The sequence below is a fragment of the Macaca nemestrina genome, chromosome 4, assembly GCF_043159975.1.
Source record: "Macaca nemestrina isolate mMacNem1 chromosome 4, mMacNem.hap1, whole genome shotgun sequence".
In the NCBI taxonomy this organism is placed as follows: Eukaryota; Metazoa; Chordata; class Mammalia; order Primates; family Cercopithecidae; genus Macaca; species Macaca nemestrina.
In genome coordinates this window covers 149,617,567-149,636,715 of record NC_092128.1, presented here as the reverse complement: position 1 = coordinate 149,636,715, position 19,149 = coordinate 149,617,567, and the positions used below count along the sequence as shown (strand labels likewise).

General features: G+C 47.1%; 1 protein-coding gene across 2 annotated transcripts in view; it reads right to left on the bottom strand.

Annotated features, from left to right (window-relative positions):
• LOC105497946 (Rac family small GTPase 1) overlaps nucleotides 1-19,149 on the bottom strand; it is a 32,091-nt gene that overhangs the window by 3,018 nt on the left and 9,924 nt on the right. The window contains exons 2-5 of one of the 2 annotated variants that reach the window (XM_011769506.2): nucleotides 16,732-16,803; nucleotides 10,128-10,245; nucleotides 2,429-2,485; nucleotides 947-1,009 (exon numbers count right to left, since the gene is read on the bottom strand). In XM_011769506.2, coding sequence (XP_011767808.1) covers nucleotides 947-1,009; nucleotides 2,429-2,485; nucleotides 10,128-10,245; nucleotides 16,732-16,803 — 310 coding nt within the window. The remainder of the gene's footprint in view (nucleotides 1-946; nucleotides 1,010-2,428; nucleotides 2,486-10,127; nucleotides 10,246-16,731; nucleotides 16,804-19,149) is intronic. The other variant, XM_011769513.2, reaches the window with a different exon arrangement.

The window sequence follows — 19,149 nt, the reverse complement described above, 5'->3', positions numbered from 1 at the left end:
GTCTCGTCATTTTCACTAAGAAGTTTGTGAAAGAGACTGGAGTAGAAAGAAATGGTGGTTAGTTTTATTAGACCAATTCTGAGTGCCTCATTATTTTAATGAGGTCCAGGAAACTTCTGAACCAGAACCTGAAGCTTTAAAAATCCACATATTAGGCCAGGCACAGTGGCTCACATCTGAAATCCCAGCACTTTGGGAGTTTGAGGTGGGTGGGTCACTTGAGGCCAGCGGTTTGAGACCAGTCTGGCAAACATGGTGAAACCCCGTCTCTACTAAAAGTACAAAAATTAGCCAGGTGTGGTGGCGGGCGCCTGTAATCCCAGCTACTCAGGAGGCTGAGACAGGAGAATCGCTTGAACCGGGAGGTGGAGTTTGCAGTGAGCCAAGATCGTGCCACTGCACTCCAGCCTGGGTGACAGTGCAAGACTCCATCTCAAAAATAAATAAATAAAAATAAACTGCTCATGGCTCAGGCGCAGTGGCTCACACCCATAATCCCAGCACTTTGGGAGGCTGAAGTGGAAGGATCACTTCAGCCCAGGAGTTTGAGACCAGCCAGGGTGTACAAAACCAGCGCTACAAAAAATTTTTAAAGATTAGCCAGGCACAGCGGCGCACATTTACAGTCCCAGCAACACAGGAACGGAGGCAGGAGAACTGCAGGAGAACTGTTTGAGCCCAGGAGCTCAAGGCTACAGTGAGCTCCGATGTCACCACCACACTCCAGCCTGGACAACAGGGTGAGACCCCTGTCTCAAAAGAATAAAAAACCCAATCATGTACTTAAGTAGCAAATTCCTAAAACCAATTTAAATAACTGAAAATTCCTAGGCTAAGTGATATTTTATTTATTTCTTTTTTTTTAATTTATTATTATTATACTTTATAAAGTATTTATTTCTGAGAGTGTCATTCTATAACTCACATACTTTAAATCCCCACCTACCTTTGCACGGACATTTTCAAATGATGCAGGACTCACAAGGGAAAAGCAAATTAAGAACACATCCTACAAAAAGGAAACACAGGGAAACATTTAGACAACGACCTTGGAACAAAGCCTGCACTTTGCTTTCTGGATGTTGCTGGGAAGGACTTGTCGGACGCAGAGCGTATCTACTAGGTACCAGTGGCTTGGTCAGACGCTTCCTGATCCACCCTTTCAGTTTGTCAGAGGGCTCCCAAACCAAACCCAGCATGTCAAGCCACCAGTTACTTATGAAAATGGGGAGCGTGAAGGCAGAATGATGCCAGAAGCTCTTCAAGGATCAGGAGGATCAGACCAGACCCCCCAGGAGGCTTCCTTTCCGCCTATCTATCTAAACAAAAAATCAAGTATGAAGGTATGATTCCAATATTTCTGTAAAATCTGGTTTAGAGTACAAACATTTTTAGATGGTCACTGGTTCCAATTAAACTGCTTCTTCAGGAGCTGCCTGTCACAGCTCCCAGCACCAAGTGGGGGCTCCAATATTTGCTACTTGAGCCCTTCCCTCCGCAAGGAAGGAGGACTTAGTGTGTAAGTGGCACCTTCACAGCTGAGGACCACCCTCACGCTGCCCTCGAGTCAGCACAGCCAGGGCCTCAGGAGAACTCGCTCCCGGGGCAGCTGTGGCTGAAGCAGAGGCGCGAAGGGTCGGTGCGGAGGACACAGTGGAGGGTGCTTCGGGGAACACGCCAGACATCTGCATGCTTCCTCCATTCTGTATTTTGTGTCAAACCAAATTCAAATATTTACCTGTATTTAAAAATGCCCAAGAACTTCTAAAATGCTACATTTCTAAAATATTCTCCTAGAAAAAGGCAATTATGCTACTTTATGAAATGCACACAATTCCCAAGCTACACTTTCAACCCTCCAGCTGATGCCTTGTACCTGAAAGGGAAAGAAACATCCCACACAACAGCTTTTTATCACTGGCGTTTGAAGAACGCTGGCGCATGCACAAGCTCGTCCAAGAGTCACCGCGGCACCCAGCACACCATCTCCAGCACGGTGGGGTTAGCTCAGCAGCACCGCACAGCCGCGCCCAGACAGCCCCACCACACGGGACACCGAAGCGGAGAAAGAAGGCCCCGGCAACAAGGTTAGTCCTGCTCCGGCTCGGCTCACAGCCAGGTGGGATTCCAAGAGGAGTCTCCGTATCTGCATCTCCAACCAGCCAGGAGAGGGGCCCTCTCACTCTCCCCCCTCCTTTCACTCGGGAGGGGAAGATGGCAGTTCACAAACTGCTTTAATTCAAGCCGGTGGGTAAACTATCACACTCTAATCAAGTTTATTTCATCAAGCAAAACCCCAACCTTGAGTGAATTAAATATAAAACACTCAAGGAGCTTGAGGCTTAATAAAAAAAAATCCTAAGAAAACGAAGTGAAATGAGAGAACAGAGAAAGCTTGAAACTGAAGTGGACTGAAAGTTTTACATACGGCAATCGGCTTGTCTTTGCCCCGGGAGGTTATATCCTTACCGTACGTTTCTCCAACCTAGTAATGCATGAGAACTTGGTTTGAGTTTAGTACAGACTGAGGAAAATAAAAATCAACATAACCTCTTATCGATTCTTTATTAGAATTTTGTCTTAACCCTCCAGAGGGATCCAAAAGCATATAATAATCTAACATCTTCGATGACAAATGCCACTGAAACACTCCACACTACCTGGTCAAAAGCGGGCGTAAGAAGTTCAACAATGGGCTGGGCGCGGTGGCTCACGCCTGTAATCCCAGCACTTTGGGAGGCCGAGACGGGCGGATCATGAGGTCAGGAGATCGAGACCATCCTGGCTAGCACAGTGAAACCCCGTCTCTACTAAAAAATACAAAAAAATTAGCCGGGCGAGGTGGCGGGCGCCTGTAGTCCCAGCTACTCGGGAGGCTGAGGCAGGAGAATGGCGTGAACCTGGGAGGCAGAGCTTGCAGTGAGCTGAGATCCGGCCACTGTACTCCAGCCTGGGCGACAGAGGGAGACTCCGTCTCAAAAAAAAAAAAAAAAAAAAAAAAGAAGTTCAACAATGGTGCACAGAGGTCAGGCAGATCCTGACGGGGGCAACAACGTGCTCCTCCTCTCACGGCAGCACCCACCAGAATCTACAACAGCCCGCACAGCCGGAGATGTTCTGCACCGTCCCTTACCGCGAAGGCAGGCGGGAGCCACCGGCACTTTCCAGTGCTCCATCTGAGTTCTCAGACACAGCCTAGCTGAAGCCACAGCACACAAGAAAGGTACCCATCGGTAAATGATGCCTACCAGACAAAGGGCTCTTCCAGAACATAGCCAGGCCTCAGGGCTGACAGTTTTAATGCTACCAGAACATTCCAAGTCTCCTATGCAGAAATGTTCCTATCTTCCACCTAGTTCTGGGAGCCTGGTTTGAATGTACAGACTTGCATTATCAAAATCAACACTGTTGCTGACACCAAGGCCCCCAATTCTGGGCCGCTTTGCAGGTCTGGGGGAAGCCACCCCTTAAGCACAAGCTTTTTTTTTTTTTTTTTTTTTTTTTTTTTTTGAGATGGAGTCTTGCTCTGTTGCCCAGGCTGGAGTGCAGTGGCACGATCTCAGCTCACTGTAATCTCTGCCTCCTGGATTCAAGCGATTTTCCTGCCTCGGTCTCCCAAGTAGTTGGAACTACAGGCGCCCACCACCATGCCCAGATAATTTTTTGTATTTTCAGTAGAGACCAGGTTTCACCATGTTGGCCAGGCTAGTCTCGAACTCCTACCCACCTTGGCTTCCCAAAGTGCTGGGATTATAGGCGTGAGCCACCACGTCCAGACATGGACAAATTTGAGAAGTGAACACTTCCAGTGTTTATCACAATGCTGTCAATTCATTTCTTTATTCCAATAAAAACTGACAAACTCGCTCTTCCAACATAGAACCCTGAAACTATTTTAAGAAAAGGGGCCGGGCGCGGTGGCTCAAGCCTGTAATCCCAGCGCTTTGGGAGGCCGAGATGGGCGGATCGCAAGGTCAGGAGATCGAGACCATCCTGGCTAACCTGGTGAAACCCCGTCTCTACTAAAAAAAAATACAAAACACTAGCCGGGCGAGGTGGCGGGCGCCTGTAGTCCCAGCTACTCCGGAGGCTGAGGCAGGAGAATGGCGTGAACCCAGGAGGCGGAGCTTGCAGTGAGCTGAGATCCGGCCACTGCACTCCAGCCTGGGCGACAGAGCAAGACTCCGTCTCAAAAAAAAAAAAAGAAAAGGGCTCACGCCTGTAATCCCAACACTTTGGGAGGCCAAGGCAGGTGGATCACGAGGTCAGGAGTTCAAGACCAGCCTTGTCAAGATGGTGAAACCCCGTGTCTACTAAAAATACAAAATTGGCAGGGGTGGTGGTGGACACCTGTAATCCCAGCTACTCGGGAGGCAGAGGTTGCGCCACTGCACTCCAGTCTGGGTGACAGAGTGAGACTCTGTCTCAAAAAAAAAGGCGGGGGGCAAATGAGAAAACTTTTAATTTCATCTCACTCATGCTTTTCTTTTTTTTGAGACTTTTTGAGACGGAGTCTCACTGTGTCACCCAGGCTGGAGTGCAGTGGCACAATCTCGGCTCACTGCAAGCTCCGCCTCCCAGGTTCACACCATTATCCTGCCTCAGCCTCCCTGGTAGCTGGGACTACAGGCGCCCGCCACCGCGCCTGGCTAATTTTTTGTATTTTTAGTAGAGACGGGTTTCACCATGTTAGCCAGGATGGTCTCGATCTCCTGACCTTGTGATCCGCCCACCTCGGCCTCCCAAAGTGCTGGGATTAACAGGCATGAGCCACCGCGCCCGGCTGGTTTTTCTGTATTTTTAGTAGAGACGGGGTTTCACTGTGTTAGCCACGATGGTCTCGATCTCCTGACCTCGTGATCCGCCCACCTCAGCCTCCCAAAGTGCTGGGATTACAGGCGTGAGCCATCGCGCCAGGCCACTCAAGCTTTTCTGGATTTACCGTTCAAAGAGCATATTAGTTTCCACAGCTATCTGGGTTTCATCTATGGGCTATTTTTGAAGATCTGTCCTCCCAAGGACTTGATATGGTACCAAATCTTTAGCATGGGAGAGGATCATCGAGAACCAGTTACAAAAATGCAGCTTCAAAAGAGCCTCTGATCGTATCTGTGGCACCCTTTCGATTTTTAAGAGCCTCTTTTTTGATGGAGAAGAGACATGCACAACAGGAGCAAGCAGTTCCACTTTCCACCCTGCGTTCGTGCGATGCCATCTGCCTGTTCCTTCCTTGTTCCTTCTTCGTCCCCAGCTAAATATAGCTTCCCGAAACCCTGTCTAGTGCTTCTGGTACTCACTTCCTAGCATCCGCTCCTCCCGGCCGTCGCTGTCCTGACGCCTCACACACAGAGGCTGTGCTGGCTGACCCTGGCTGGGAGGCTCTATTTCTTCCCTGTCCTCATAACACTCAAAGAACCTCAGAGGGCACCACCAGTGTCTCTCCAGAGTCTCTCAACTTCCTTCCTCACAGGTCACTTGTGTGTTCTGGAGCCTCAGGCTGTCTCCAGTCACCGGCCCATGTTTCCAGTCAACCTGAGCACTGCTTTCCCCTTTCTGACTCACCCAGACTCGCGCATGCCTGTTACACACATGGTGTCTTCAATGCCTTTGTCACTCCTGCATCACACACCACTTCCTCCTCGGTGGTGAGAGGTGCAGCCAGGGCTGCTCCTCCCGCAGCCTCCTGCCCACTGGTGGAACTAACCACAAGAGATGGGTCCACTTTCCATGGAGTAAGACAAGGGCGGGCATCTGGACAGCTGAGATCTCACTACAAAAAAGCAGCGTTGTTTCTACTTCATTTTATTTTCTTCCAAATGCTATACACCTGGATTTTACTTTCAGGTTTGGAGTTTTAAAAAACACAGGCATTCTGGACAGGTGCAGTGGCTCACGCCTGTAATTCCAGCACTTTGGGAGGCCAAGGCGGGCAGATCACGAGGGTCAGGAGATTGAGACCATCCCAGTTAGAAACCCCGTGTCTCTACTAAAAATACAAAAAACTAGCCGGGCGTGGTGGCGGGCGCCTGTAGTCCCAGCTGCTCGGGAGGCTGAGGCAGGAGAATGGCATGAACCCGGGAGGCGGAGCTTGCAGTAAGCTGAGATTGCGCCACTGCACTCCAGTCTGGGTGGCAGAACAAGACTCCGTCTCAAAAAACAAAACAACAACAACAACAACAAAACAGACATTCTGGCCAGGCACAGTGGCTCACGCCTGTAATCCTATAAAAGGGTCAGGCAGTCCCTGACATCTGAGAACCAGCCTGGCGCTCGCAGCTTCGCCATGGTGGAGGTTGCCACTATTGAATAGAATAATCTCGCAGAACACCGACATCAGACAAGTCACCTGTGTGACCGTGCTGAAATAGGACCAAAAGTAAGTAAACTTAAAAAAAAAAAACTCATAATCATTTCTAAGTAGTGACAAATCCAAGATCATCATACAAACCACAAAAATCACCAAATATCCCCTGCTCCCAGCCAGTATGAGTGAGGGCCGAATTCCCACAGCACCCAGGTGCGTGTCTCCCTCGCGGCGAAGAGTAACAAACCCAGTTCTGTTTAACTACAGGTGTGTGCCCGGTGCTCTCTGGCTGCACTTGTAACAGCCAACCTCACAAAAGCTGAGGCCTTTTGAAACTCAAAACTGCCAAGCCAAACACCGCAGTTTTTCTTTTTATCTACCATCACAGGAGTCTAGCCCACCACTTTAAAACCTTTAGCACTGGCCAGGCTCAGTGGCTCACGCCTGTAATCCCAGCACTTTGGGAGGCCAAGGCGGACGGATCACGAGGTCAGGAGATCAAGACCATCCTGGCTAATACAGTGAAACCCAGTCTCTACAAAAATATAAAAAATTAGCCAGGCATGGTGGTGGGCGCCTGTAGTCCCAGCTACTCAGAAGGTTGGCTGACAGAGGAGACTGGCGCGAACCCGGGAGGTGGAGCTTGCAGTGAGCCAAGATCGCAGCACTGCACTCCAGCCTGGGCGAGAGAGTGAGACTCCATCTCAAAAAAAATAAATAAATAAAAATAAAAAACAAAATTAGCCAGGCATGGTAGTGCATGCCTGTAGTCTCAACTATGTGGGAGACTAGGGTGGGAAAGTCGCCTGAATCTGGGAAGCGGAGGTTGCAGTGAGCCAAGATCACACCACTGCACTCCAGCCTGGGCAACAAGAGCGAAACTCCGTCTCAAAAAGACAAACTTTTAGCATAGCAAGAAAATGAAACAATTGGCATGACGCACTGGGGTCCTGGCTGACCCCAACATGGAGGCTCAGCATCTCAGCGAACCCGCCACACAGCCTGAGTCTCAGGACACACACAGGGCTCAGGACTCGTTGTGACACTGACAGGTTACTTAGGCTCCCGCTCACACCAGCAATCCTGGTGCAAGCAGGCAAATAAATACAGGGGATCTACACAAGGGAAGATGCTGAACCTGAGCATCACTCTGACAAGACTTGGTTCTGTGCATGCCAACTGAAGATGAGTATGCAGAACTTAGGAAAGACTTTCAAGAGAAAATAATTTAACGATTAATTCGAGAAAATAAAAACCTGAGGGCAATTTCAACTGAGAATGGCGACTACCTCCTCACCATCTTTTGGAGAACGAAGAAACGAATAGTCTGAACAGACTTAGCCAGACAGAGCTACCCAACAGAGAAGGATGCCAACGTGACATGACCACAGGAAATGTAACATCTCTTTTAGGACGCCCTAGGTAAGAAATCTTCCAACTGGTCCTTCAGCAGTGTGTCTAAGCAGTCTTGGATGAGCTACATAAACAGGTCTGCAGATCACAGAGCCAGCAACCAGGGACCACATTCCATTTAGTACAAAATTTAGAGGTTTCACCTGTATCCACAAGAGACCCAGGTGCCAGCATGTTGCTCCCAGATCCTGTTCTTCTTAGCACAGTGTGGCCCAAAGGGACGAGGCCTTCCAGACACTGGTGTCTGAGCATTTGTGGCCTGCCCTGAGTTGTCAAGATAATTTCCTTATCTCTGAAGGAGTCCGGGCAGGAAGCCTTCCACTGCTGGGTGGGTGCTCGTTCCTCTTGCTCCTTAAGCCCCCCGTTCACCCCCTTGCTGGTACAGGGTGTATTACATGATTTATGGTACTTTTCCGTGAACTGCCTGAGGGCAAGAACCATGTCTCACTCCCTTCTTGCTCTTCAAATATTTTCTAGGAAAGCAGTCCATGGTCTCACACAGAGGAGACATGAAGTTTAAGTGCTAGCCCTATGAGGACACCTGCTTTGATACCAGGCCTCACACTCTACAGCTTTGTTCAAGCTGAGGAGAGTTCTCCTTCCTCATCTGTTGTTCCTCAGAACACAAAGTGGGACTCCTGCCAAGTCACCCTTGACTTACTGTGAGGCGTCCCTTAGAGAAAGGCCGCGCCCTGCCCGGTACCCCCTGAGTCACAGCAGGGTGGCTCTCATTTCTCAGAATGACACCACACCCTTCCACATGTGTCCAGTGGGCTGGAGACTCCTACTCTACCAGTCAGTATGTTTTTAAATCCATTTACAATCTGAATCAGTAAACATCCACTGGGTATAGTTTCCTAAGGTACTGAGAAGAATTTGAATAAGGCCGGGCGCGGTGGCTCAAGCCTGTAATCCCAGCACTTTGGGAGGCCGAGGCGGGTGGATCACGAGGTCAGGAGATCGAGACTATCCTGGCTAACATGGTGAAACCCCGTCTCTACTAAAAATACAAAAAACTGGCCGGGCGTGGTGGCGGGCGCCTGTAGTCTCAGCTACTTGGGAGGCTGAGGCGGGAGAATGGCGTGAACCCGGGAGGCGGAGCTTGCAGTGAGCCGAGATCACGCCACTGCACTCCAGCCTGGGAGACACAGCAAGACTCCGTCTCAAAAAAAAGAAAAAAAAAAAAAAAAAAAAAAAAAAGAATTTGAATTGTCTGGGGATTATAGACTGATTGTTAATACAGTAGATTTAACTACTAAGTTATTTCATCCATAATACCCCCTAAAACCACAGGCTGCCTCATCATCAATCGGGGCTCAAAGCCAGCCTTTCTCTAGGAAGTCTTCCTCACCTCAATTCAACCCCAAACCCCAATCCCTCCGGCCAATCCAGGTTTGCCGAGCACCCACACAACTGCCACTCGTTTGGGCACAACGTGGAGAGCAGCGCTCTCTAGGCTGACCCACCCGCACACTCAGGAGCAGGAGAATTCTGACAGCGGCTGGCCTGCAGTGTGTGCTGTGTGCCCAGGACTGCTAGGGGTGCGTGACATGTACTCATCTCACCCTACGAGGAAACAGGCAAAGACTGGAGAGAGGAAGAGGCCTGCCTGAGGTCACAGAGCTAGGATAGGACATGCACACAGGATATCCACCCAAGGAATCTCAAGCATATTTAAGTTTTGCTTCCAAAGACACTTTTAAAAATGAAGAACAAACATGTAACAAGATCAGCAAAAGATACACAAGTAAAACAACTGCTTAAAGAAAAGTAACTTTTAACCACAACAATGTCTTCTAAGTACCCATTTTCACCAGCTACTGCTCTAATTAGCTTTGATAAATAAATCACTTTTGTCTGATACAGAAAAAAAAACTAAACTTTTTTTTCTGATTGGACACAGTGGATACATTTTACAAAACCAAAACCTCAATCTACATTGAATAGATTTAGGTTCTATAGCCATACAAATTATGTATTTTGTGGGAAAAAATGAATTAAACCTGTAAGATTAGTTACTAACTTGGTTTAAAGAAACCCGAATCTTAACTGCTTAATTTGATTCTGCGGTACAAAACTGTCACACAGCAAACTTGTCTTCAAACCAATTGGTGTTAAAAACTGATTTGCAAAAACAAAACAAAACAAAAAGTACCTTTCATACGGTTATTCTGAAGCTAAATGGAAGACTGTAAAATGCCCAACAATGGAACAGCTGTTAACGCTCAAAACACAAAACCCCTGCCATCTAGGGGGATGTTTATACGGAACTAATTCCGCCCCGTCTGCTATTTACTCAATATCCAAATGATGGCAATATAAGCAAGTCCACAGGTAACATGCACTAATTAAACGCTCGAGAATTATATACTCTAAAAAAGACACATTAAAAATCAGCTGCAATCCTTACTGTTTGCGGATAGGATAGGGGGCGTAATCTGTCATAATCTTCTTGTCCAGCTGTATCCCATAAGCCCAGATTCACCGGTTTTCCATCTACCATAACATTGGCAGAGTAATTGTCAAAGCTGTAGAACGGAATGAAAACGGTTAGTCACAGATGTGGAACCTAAGTCACTGTCCTGGCCATCCTAGAGAAGGTGTGCCAAGAAAAAGGGTGGGGACGGGCCTGGAGGATGCCACACCAGCAATGTCCCTGCAGGCACGAGGAGGAAGGAGGCAGGGGCAAAACTCATGGGAAACAAACCCAACCCAAAACTTGAGAAAGAAAAATGAAAAAAACAAACAACAAGCTATTTAAGTGAAACAAATCACTGTCAGAAATACATACACTTCACTTTAAACAAAGTTTAAGACTTTTATCCCAGGAAGAAGTAAGTGTAAAATTAGCCCCGCTTTCAAATCCTCCTTGTTGGGTTTTTCATGTACTTATGTCACTCATTTTCAACAAGAGAGCTGGCCACTAGAGCTACCCTCTGCAGGGTTTCCAGAAGGCCTGAGTGTAGAACAGTAACACAAAAGACACTTGCCTTAACAAGCCTCCCAATAACATTTTCAAAGTGAGTGTACCTGATGACACAAATATTTAAATTCACGTGAAGTTGGCCGGGCACGGTGGCTCTTGCCTGTAATCCCAGCACTTTGGGAGGCCGAGGCGGGCGGATCACGAGGTCAGGAGATCCAGACCATCCTGGCTAACACGGTGAAACCCCGTCTCTACTAAAAATACAAAAAATTAGCCGGGCATGGCGGCGGACACCTGTAGTCCCAGCTACTCGGGAGGCTGAGGCAGGAGAATGGCGTGAACCCGGGAGGCGGAGCTTGCAGTGAGCCAAGATCACACCATTGCACTCCAGCCTGGGCGACACAGCAAGACTCCGTCTCCCAAAAAAAAAAAAACAAAAAAACAAATTCACATGAAGTTGCTACACAAATTAGTCAGGAGAGGTAACCCAGCAAAGCCTACAGGCTGACAGAAGGAAATCGGACCCAAGTTAAAAACTGCTACTGGTCAGCAGAAACCAAGCTTTAGAAAAGAATAGTGTTGCCGGGCGCGGTGGCTCACGCCTGTAATCCCAGCACTTTGGGAGGCCGAGGCGGGCGGATCACAAGTTCAGGAGATCGAGACCACGGTGAAACCCCGTCTCTACTAAAAATACAAAAAATTAGCTGGGCGCGGTTGTGGGCGCCTGTAGTCCCAGCTACTCGGGAGGCTGAGGCAGGAGAATGGGGTGAACCCGGGAGGCGGAGCTTGCAGTGAGCCGAGATCGCGCCACTGCACTCCAGCCTGGGCGACAGAGCGAGACTCCGTCTCAAAAAAAAAAAAAAAAAAAAGAATAGTGTTTCCTCTGGACAGGAAGGCAAAAAAGAAAAGGAAAAATATAATAAAAAGCAGAGGCTGGGCACGGTGGCTCACGCCTGTAATCCTAACACTTTGGAAGGCCGAGGTGGGTGGATCACCTGAGGTCAGGAGTTTGAGACCAGCCTGGCCAACATGACGAAAACCCTGTCTCTACTAAAACTGCAAAAATTAGCCGGGGCGTGGTGGCGGGTGCTTGTAATCCCAGCTACTTGGGAGGCTGAGGCAAGAGAATCACTTGAACCCGGGAGGCAGAGGTTGCAGTGGGCCAAGATCACATCATCGCTCTCCAACCTGGGCAACAAGAGCAAAACTTTGTCTCAAAAAAAAAAAAAAAAAAAAAAAAAAAAAAATGGAAGAAGAAAGAAAGAAAAGGTGATAGTGACAGACATGGTAATTATGCTTCCATAAGAAAAAGATTATAGGATAGGCCGGGCGCAGTGGCTCAAGCCTGTAATCCCAGCACTTTGGAAGGGCGAGACGGGCGGATCACGAGGTCAGGAGATTGAGACCATCCTGGCTAACACAGTGAAACCCCGTCTCCACTAAAAATACAAAAACTTAGCCGGGCGAGGTGGCAGGCGCCTGTAGTCCCAGCTACTCGGGAGGCTGAGGCAGGAGAATGGCGTGAACCCGGGAGGCGGAGCTTGCAGTGAGCTGAGATCCGGCCACTGCACTCCAGCCTGGGTGACAGAGCGAGACTCCATCTCAAAAAAAAAAAAAAAAAAAAAAGGATTATAGGATAAATGGTATTGTGACTTTCTTTCCCCTATAAGGGAAAAAGAATCAGGTCCTTGCCTCGTTCTATACCAAAAATAAATTCTAAATGGATTAAAGATAAAAATTTTAGCCACAAAAAACCTAGAAAAAATACTAGAGCATACTTTTGCATTATTTAAGTAGGAAAGGCCTTTCTAAGATACAACATACAATTCTGAGGGAGAGGTGGTATTATTACTATTATTTTATTTTTTTTTTGAGACAGAATCTCACTCTGTCACCCAGGCTGGAGTGCAGTGGCGCGATCTTGGCTCACTGCAACCTCCGCCTCCTGGAATCAAGCGATTCTCCTGCCTCAGCCTCCTGAGGAGCTGGGATTACAGGTGTGCACCACCACGCCCAGGTAATTGTTGTATTTTAGTAGAGACAGGGTTTCACCATGTCGATCAGGCTGGTCTCGATCTGACCTCGTGATCCACCTGCTTCAGCCTCCCAAAGTGCTGGGATTAAAGGCATGGGCCACCACGCCCAAGTGATGTGGTATTATTTACATTAAATGCTAAATTTCTATACAGCAGAAGACACCACAATGAAGATCAAAGACAAATGACAGACTGAGAAGGATTATTTACGAAACGTTCCATCAGGCCACGTGCAGTGGAGCATGACTATAGTCTAGCTACTCAATCGGCTGAGGTGGAAGGACCAGCAGTTCAAGTCCAGCCTGGGCAATACTGCAAGATCCCATCTCAAAAAAAAAAAAAAAAAAGAAAAGAAAAGAAAAGGGAGGGAGGGGAAAAGAAAGGAGAAGGAAGGAGGGAAGGAGGGACAGAGGGAGGGGGGAGGGAAAGAAGGAAATGTTCCATCAGTAAGAAAAAATTTCGGTCAGGCGCGGTGGCTCAAGCCTGTAATCCCAGCACTTTGGGAGGCCGAGACGGGCGGATCATGAGGTCAGGAGATCGAGACCATCCTGGCTAACACAGTGAAACCCCGTCTCTACTAAAAACTACAAAAAACAGCCGGGCGCGGTGGCTCAAGCCTGTAATCCCAGCACTTTGGGAGGCTGAGACGGGCGGATCACAAGGTCAGGAGATCGAGACCATCCTGGCTAACACGGTGAAACCCCGTCTCTACTAAAAAATACAAAAAACTAGCCAGGCGAGGTGGCGGGTGCCTGTGGTCCCAGCTACTCCGGAGGCTGAGGCAGGAGAATGGCGTAAACCCGGGAGGCGGAGCTTGCAGTGAGCTGAGATCCGGCCACTGCACTCCAGCCTGGGTGACAGAGCCAGACTCAGTCTCAAAAAAAAAAAAATAAATAAATAAATAAATAAAAAATACAAAAAACTAGCTGGGCGTGGTGGCGGGCGCCTGTAGTCCCAGCTACTCGGGAGGCTGAGGCAGAAGAATGGCGTGAACCTGGGAGGCGGAGCTTGCAGTGAGCCGAGATCGCGCCACTGCACTCCAGCCGGGGCGACAGAGTGAGACTCCGTCTCAAAAAAAAAAAAAAAAAAAATTTTCAGTAGAAAAATAAGAAAGATTTAAACAAACAATTCACAGGAGACTAAAAATGTACAGTAAACATTCAAAAGAGCCAGGTGTGGTGGCTCACGCCTGTAATACCAACACTTTGGGAGGCCAAGGTGGAGAATCACTTGAGACCAAGTGTTCAGGACCAGCCTGGGCAATATAGCAAGACGTAGCTCTATAAAAACACATGTTTTTTGTTTTTTTTTTTTTTTGGAGACAGGGTCTTGCTCTATTGCCCAGGCTGGAGTGCAGTAGCACAATCTCGGCTCACTGCAACCTCCGCCTCCCACGTTCAAGCAATCCTCCTGCCTCAGCCTTCAGAGTAGCTGGGAGTAGAGTCATGTGCCACCATGCCCAGCTAACTTTTGTATTTTTAGTAGAGACGGAGTTTCACCATGTTGGCCAAGTTGGTCTCAAACTCCTTACCTCAGTGATCCACTCAGCTCAGCCTCCCCAAGTGCTGGGATTACAGGCGTGAGCAAAATTACTTAATTAAAAAAAAAAAAAAAATTCAGCCAGGCGCAGTCGCTCACGCCTGTAATCCCAGCACTTTGGGAGGCTGAGACGGGCGGATCACGAGATCAGGAGATCAAGACCATCCTGGCTAACACAGTGAAACCCCGTCTCAACTACAAATACAAAAAAAAAAAACTAGCCAGGCTAGGTGGCGGGCACCTGTAGTCCCAGCTACTCGAGAGGCTGAGGCAGGAGAATGGCGTGAACCTGGGAGGTGGAGCTTGCAGTGAGCTGAGATCGCGCCACCAGTGGCACTCCAGCCTGGGCGACTGAGCAAGACTCCGTCTCAAAAAAAAAAAAAAAAAAAAAAAAAATTCAAAGATTTTAACCACATCTGTGATTAGAAATGCAAATGGTTAGATAACTTCAACCCACGTAACGGCAGCGTGTACTAAGAGGCCACTTAGTAAGGCCAGCAAAGTGACAGCTTTGTAGACAGCAATTTGGTAGTACCTACCAAAAAATAATTTTTTTTTTTAATGTCTTTTTTTCTGGAGACAGAGTCTCACTGTTGCTCAGGCTGAAGTGCAGTGGTGCAATCTCGGCTCACTGCAACCTTTGCTTCCCGGGTTCAAGCAATTCTCATGCCTCAGCCTCCTGAGTAGCTGGGACTACAGGAGTGCACGACCACGCCCAGCTAATTATTACATTTTTAGTAGAGATGAGGGTTTTACCATGTTGGCCAGGCTGGTCTCGAACTCCTGAACTCAAGTGATCCTTCTGTCTTGGCCTCCCAAAGTGCTGGGATTACAGGTGTGAGCAATCACACCTGGCTGTATCTACCAAAATTTAAAACATCCATTGTCTTTTGATCTGGCACGATTTCATTTCTAATAATCTATCCGAGTGTACACAAAGACATGAGGGACAACACTGAACACAAAAATGTTTGTAACACCAAGAGTCCAAGCGACCAGTGGGTTAAATCAGTTACAGTACTTCAAAATCATGAATCATTAATGATTTAACCTTTATCTACACATGTAGATAAGGAAAATCTCCCTCATAAATTTAGGACAACAGGGACAGCATGATTCCACTTACACTAAACAATGGGCGCCAGGTGCGGTGGCTCACGTTTGTAATCCCAGCACTTTGGAAGGCCGAGGCGGGCAGATCACCTGAGGTCAGGAGTTTGAGACCAACCTGGCCAACATAGTGAAACCTGTCACTACTAAAGAAACAAAAATTAGCCGGGCAAGGTGGTATGCACCTGTAATCCCAGCTACTTGGGAGGCTGAGGCAGGGAATCGCTTGAACCCAGGAGGCAGACATTGCAGCATTGCAGTGAGCTCAGATCGCATCACTGCACATTGCAGCCTGGGCGACAGAGAGACACTAACTCCAAAAAAAAAAAAAAAAAAAAGGAAAACAGCAACAACAAAAAACATGGGTATGACACTTCAGGGAGCACCTGTTGTGCCTGAGAAGGTGAGGAGGCAACACCTACCCAGCTTACACGGGGAGGACTCACAGCAAATGCAGTATAGTGCATTATGAGGCTCAGCTACATGGGCTCCTGGGTAACCCATCACCAGAGCAGCACTTTCCTGTCTCCACCCAATTCTGCTGCCCACAGGGAGTAAGCAATTCAACAGCCAATTCCACCCTCCTATACCCCCTCAACACACACACCCAAGTTTCAATTCCAAAGCCCTATACCTCAATGTTGACATGTAACCAACTGATGACTTATCAGAAAAGGCCAATTAAATCATAATGGAATCCTTCCCATTCCAGTTCCCAGAAAGCCAATGTATCTGAAACTCTTGTACTGACAAGGACTGTCTCTGATCAGAGTTTTGGTCAGAGTCCTTGTGTCCAACTCTGGTTTTCTTTAACATCATCCAGTCTCTATACTTCAAGTTAGACTTTGTCTTCTGGATGTTTAAAAATCAATTAGCAAAGTTGTGTTTGTTCCATCACACCAGAACAGTTTATATTACCCTAAGTTTTTCTTTTGTTTGTGGGTTTTTTTTTTTTTTTTTGAGATGGAGTTTCACTCTTGCTGCCCAGGCTGGAGTACAGTGGCATGATCCCAGCTCACTGCAACCTCCGCCTCCAGGGTTTGAGTGATTCTCCTGCCTCAGCCTCCCAAGTAGATGGGATTACAGGCACCCGCCACCACACCCAGCTAATTTTTTGTACTTTTAGTAGAGACGGGGTTTCATCACGTTGGCCATGCTGGTCTCAAACTCCTGACCCTCAGCTGACCCACCCGCCTCAGCCTCCCAAAGTGGTGGGATCACCACATCCCACCCTATTTTTTAAAAGCCTAAAATACCTTATAGATTTCAGTGAATGTTTAAGAAAAACTTAGTATCTGTTCATATGAGGATTAAAGATGGCTTTACAGCAAAACAAATGGTTAAAGGAATGTGAAAACCGTAACACAGACAAGTTAGTTCCCAATTTAATTCAAGATACTTACACAGTAGGGATATATTCTCCAGGAAATGCATTGGTTGTGTAACTGATCAGTAGGCAAGTTTTACCTACAGCTCTAAAGAGAAAGAGAAAAAAGGTTGCTTAGTCAACATGAATGTAATCTTAGCTTTCATTATTCTGTCAAATAATCTCTAGAGAAAAAAACAATCAAGGCATATACATCACACGCTTAGCATTAAAGAAAATGTTTTCAATGTTTTCTATAACCCTTTATCACCACATACACATTTGTACCCTGAAATTTAAAGTAAACAAACTAGAATTTCTCAGAAAGGTAGAGTCAGGAACCATCACGTTCTGTTTAGGTACCTGGTGTTAGCATTAATAGTCAAGAAACAGTTGTTACCGATGTACAAGATTCAAGAGAAACAAGATTTTAAAACTTCACGTCTCTTCTGTGAACATCTGTAGAGTCTTTCATCCAAGAATCTTAAGTTTGATCCCGAAGACTTTTTTTTTTTTTTTGAGACTGAGTCTCATGCTGTCGCCCAGGCTGGAGTGCAGTGGCACCATCTTGGCTCACTGCAGCCTCTGCCTCCCAAGTAGCTGGGATTACAGGTGCCCACCACCAGGCCCGGCTAATTTTTTTTTATTTCTAGTAGAGATGGATTTTCGCCATGTTGGCCAGGCTGGTCTCAAACTCCTGACTTCAAGTGATCCGCCCACGTGGACCTCCCAAAGCGCTAGGATTACAGGCGTGAGCCACCAAACCCAGCCTAAAGGTATTTTAATACTAATACACAAGCACAGCTTTCTTTGGCCACCTGTACTTCTCTAAGTAACTTATTTTGCTGCCTGAAGTGGCACAGCTCAAAAATCCCACCACACCCCTAGAGCCTCCCCTCTGGCAATCGGCAATGACTGTTCTCTTGAGAGAAAGTGCTTAGTCAATAAACCACCACCCATAACTGCCATCACATTAATTCAGCTGTATTCAACTGCCACCTCCCCCCGCCCCAGTCCTCACACAGCCTCGTAAGTCTATAAGCAGGGGCTATCACAATACATCCCAGACATATTAATCAATAGCTCAGAGAGGATGGGAGTTAAACTTTCCAAACAAAGAAGTGTGTAGAAATACTTCAGAGAAAGGAGCACCACCTGCACAATTGGTAATGGGTAGAGACTAATCCTAGTATTACCAGTGTGCCACCAGGCAGAAGTCAGAGTGGTGGCTGAAAGTCTCCCAACCACCTGGAATGTTTTTCAAGAAGCTATCACCTAATAACTAAGACCACCACATCATTAGCAAAACATAAAGGTCTCCAATTTTTACACCATTGACAAGCTTAAGGGTTTATATGAAAGCTCAAGTCTCTAGCATCCTGAGGGTTCAGTTAGCCAAGTGCTCTCCTTAATGAGCCCTTCTGTCTGCTGTGCTGTCAGTTTACCAAGGTCACGATACATCAGTGTCATAATTTGTAAGATTCTTGTCGTTCAATCTCAACTACTATAAATGAGAATTCCCCATAAAGTTAAGCGCTTTTCCATTTTCCCTCACACTCAAGGCAGATTACAGGCCCAGCCAGTCTTGCCAATTCTCATTCACTCATGACATTATTGAGGGCTTAACAAAAGTTGGAACTCACCATTCCAAAGACTTCAGAGAGTCAAACATTACATCACCAGGAAGTAGCTTCCAACTCCTAAAGGCTTTCTAAACACAAATGACTCATTGGACATACATTTTGTTAAAAGCTTAGAATGTGAAAATAAACCTGTATGAGCAGGAGCCTAAGCTTTGGAGTCAAAAGCCTAGATTTGAGACCCAGGGCCAATTCTAGCACGTACTGGCTGTAATTTTCTTGGCAAGTTTCAACTTCCTCATGTCTGTTTTTTTTACCTGCAAAATGAATGCAAAACTACCAGCTCCATCCCCAAACTACTGTGAGCATTAATTCAATTTCAATTTATACCAACTGTGTGCTACACCAGAAGCACACGAGGTGCTAAAGATATATTAATGAACAAGACCTCATGGAGTAAGTGCAGTCATGAAATTTAAAAATAAGGAATATGGCCGGGCGCGGTGGCTCATGCATGTAATCCTAGCACCTTGGGAGGCCGAGGCAGGCGGATCACACAGTCAAGAGATCGAGACCATCGAGACCATCCTGGCTAACACAGTGAAACCCAAAATATACAAAAGATTAGCTGGGCATGGTGGCAGGTGCCTGTAATCCCAGCTACTTGGGAGGCGGAGGTAGGAGAATGGTGTGAACCCAGGAGGCAGAGCTTGCGGTGAGCCGAGATCACGCCACTGCACTCCAGCCTGGGAGACAGAGCGAGACTCCGTCTCAAAAAAATAAAATAGAAATGCAATCATCACATGAAATTATGGGTGTGATAACTGTTATTATTAAAGCAGCTCTGGAAATGTACAGCAAAAGAGCTAACATTT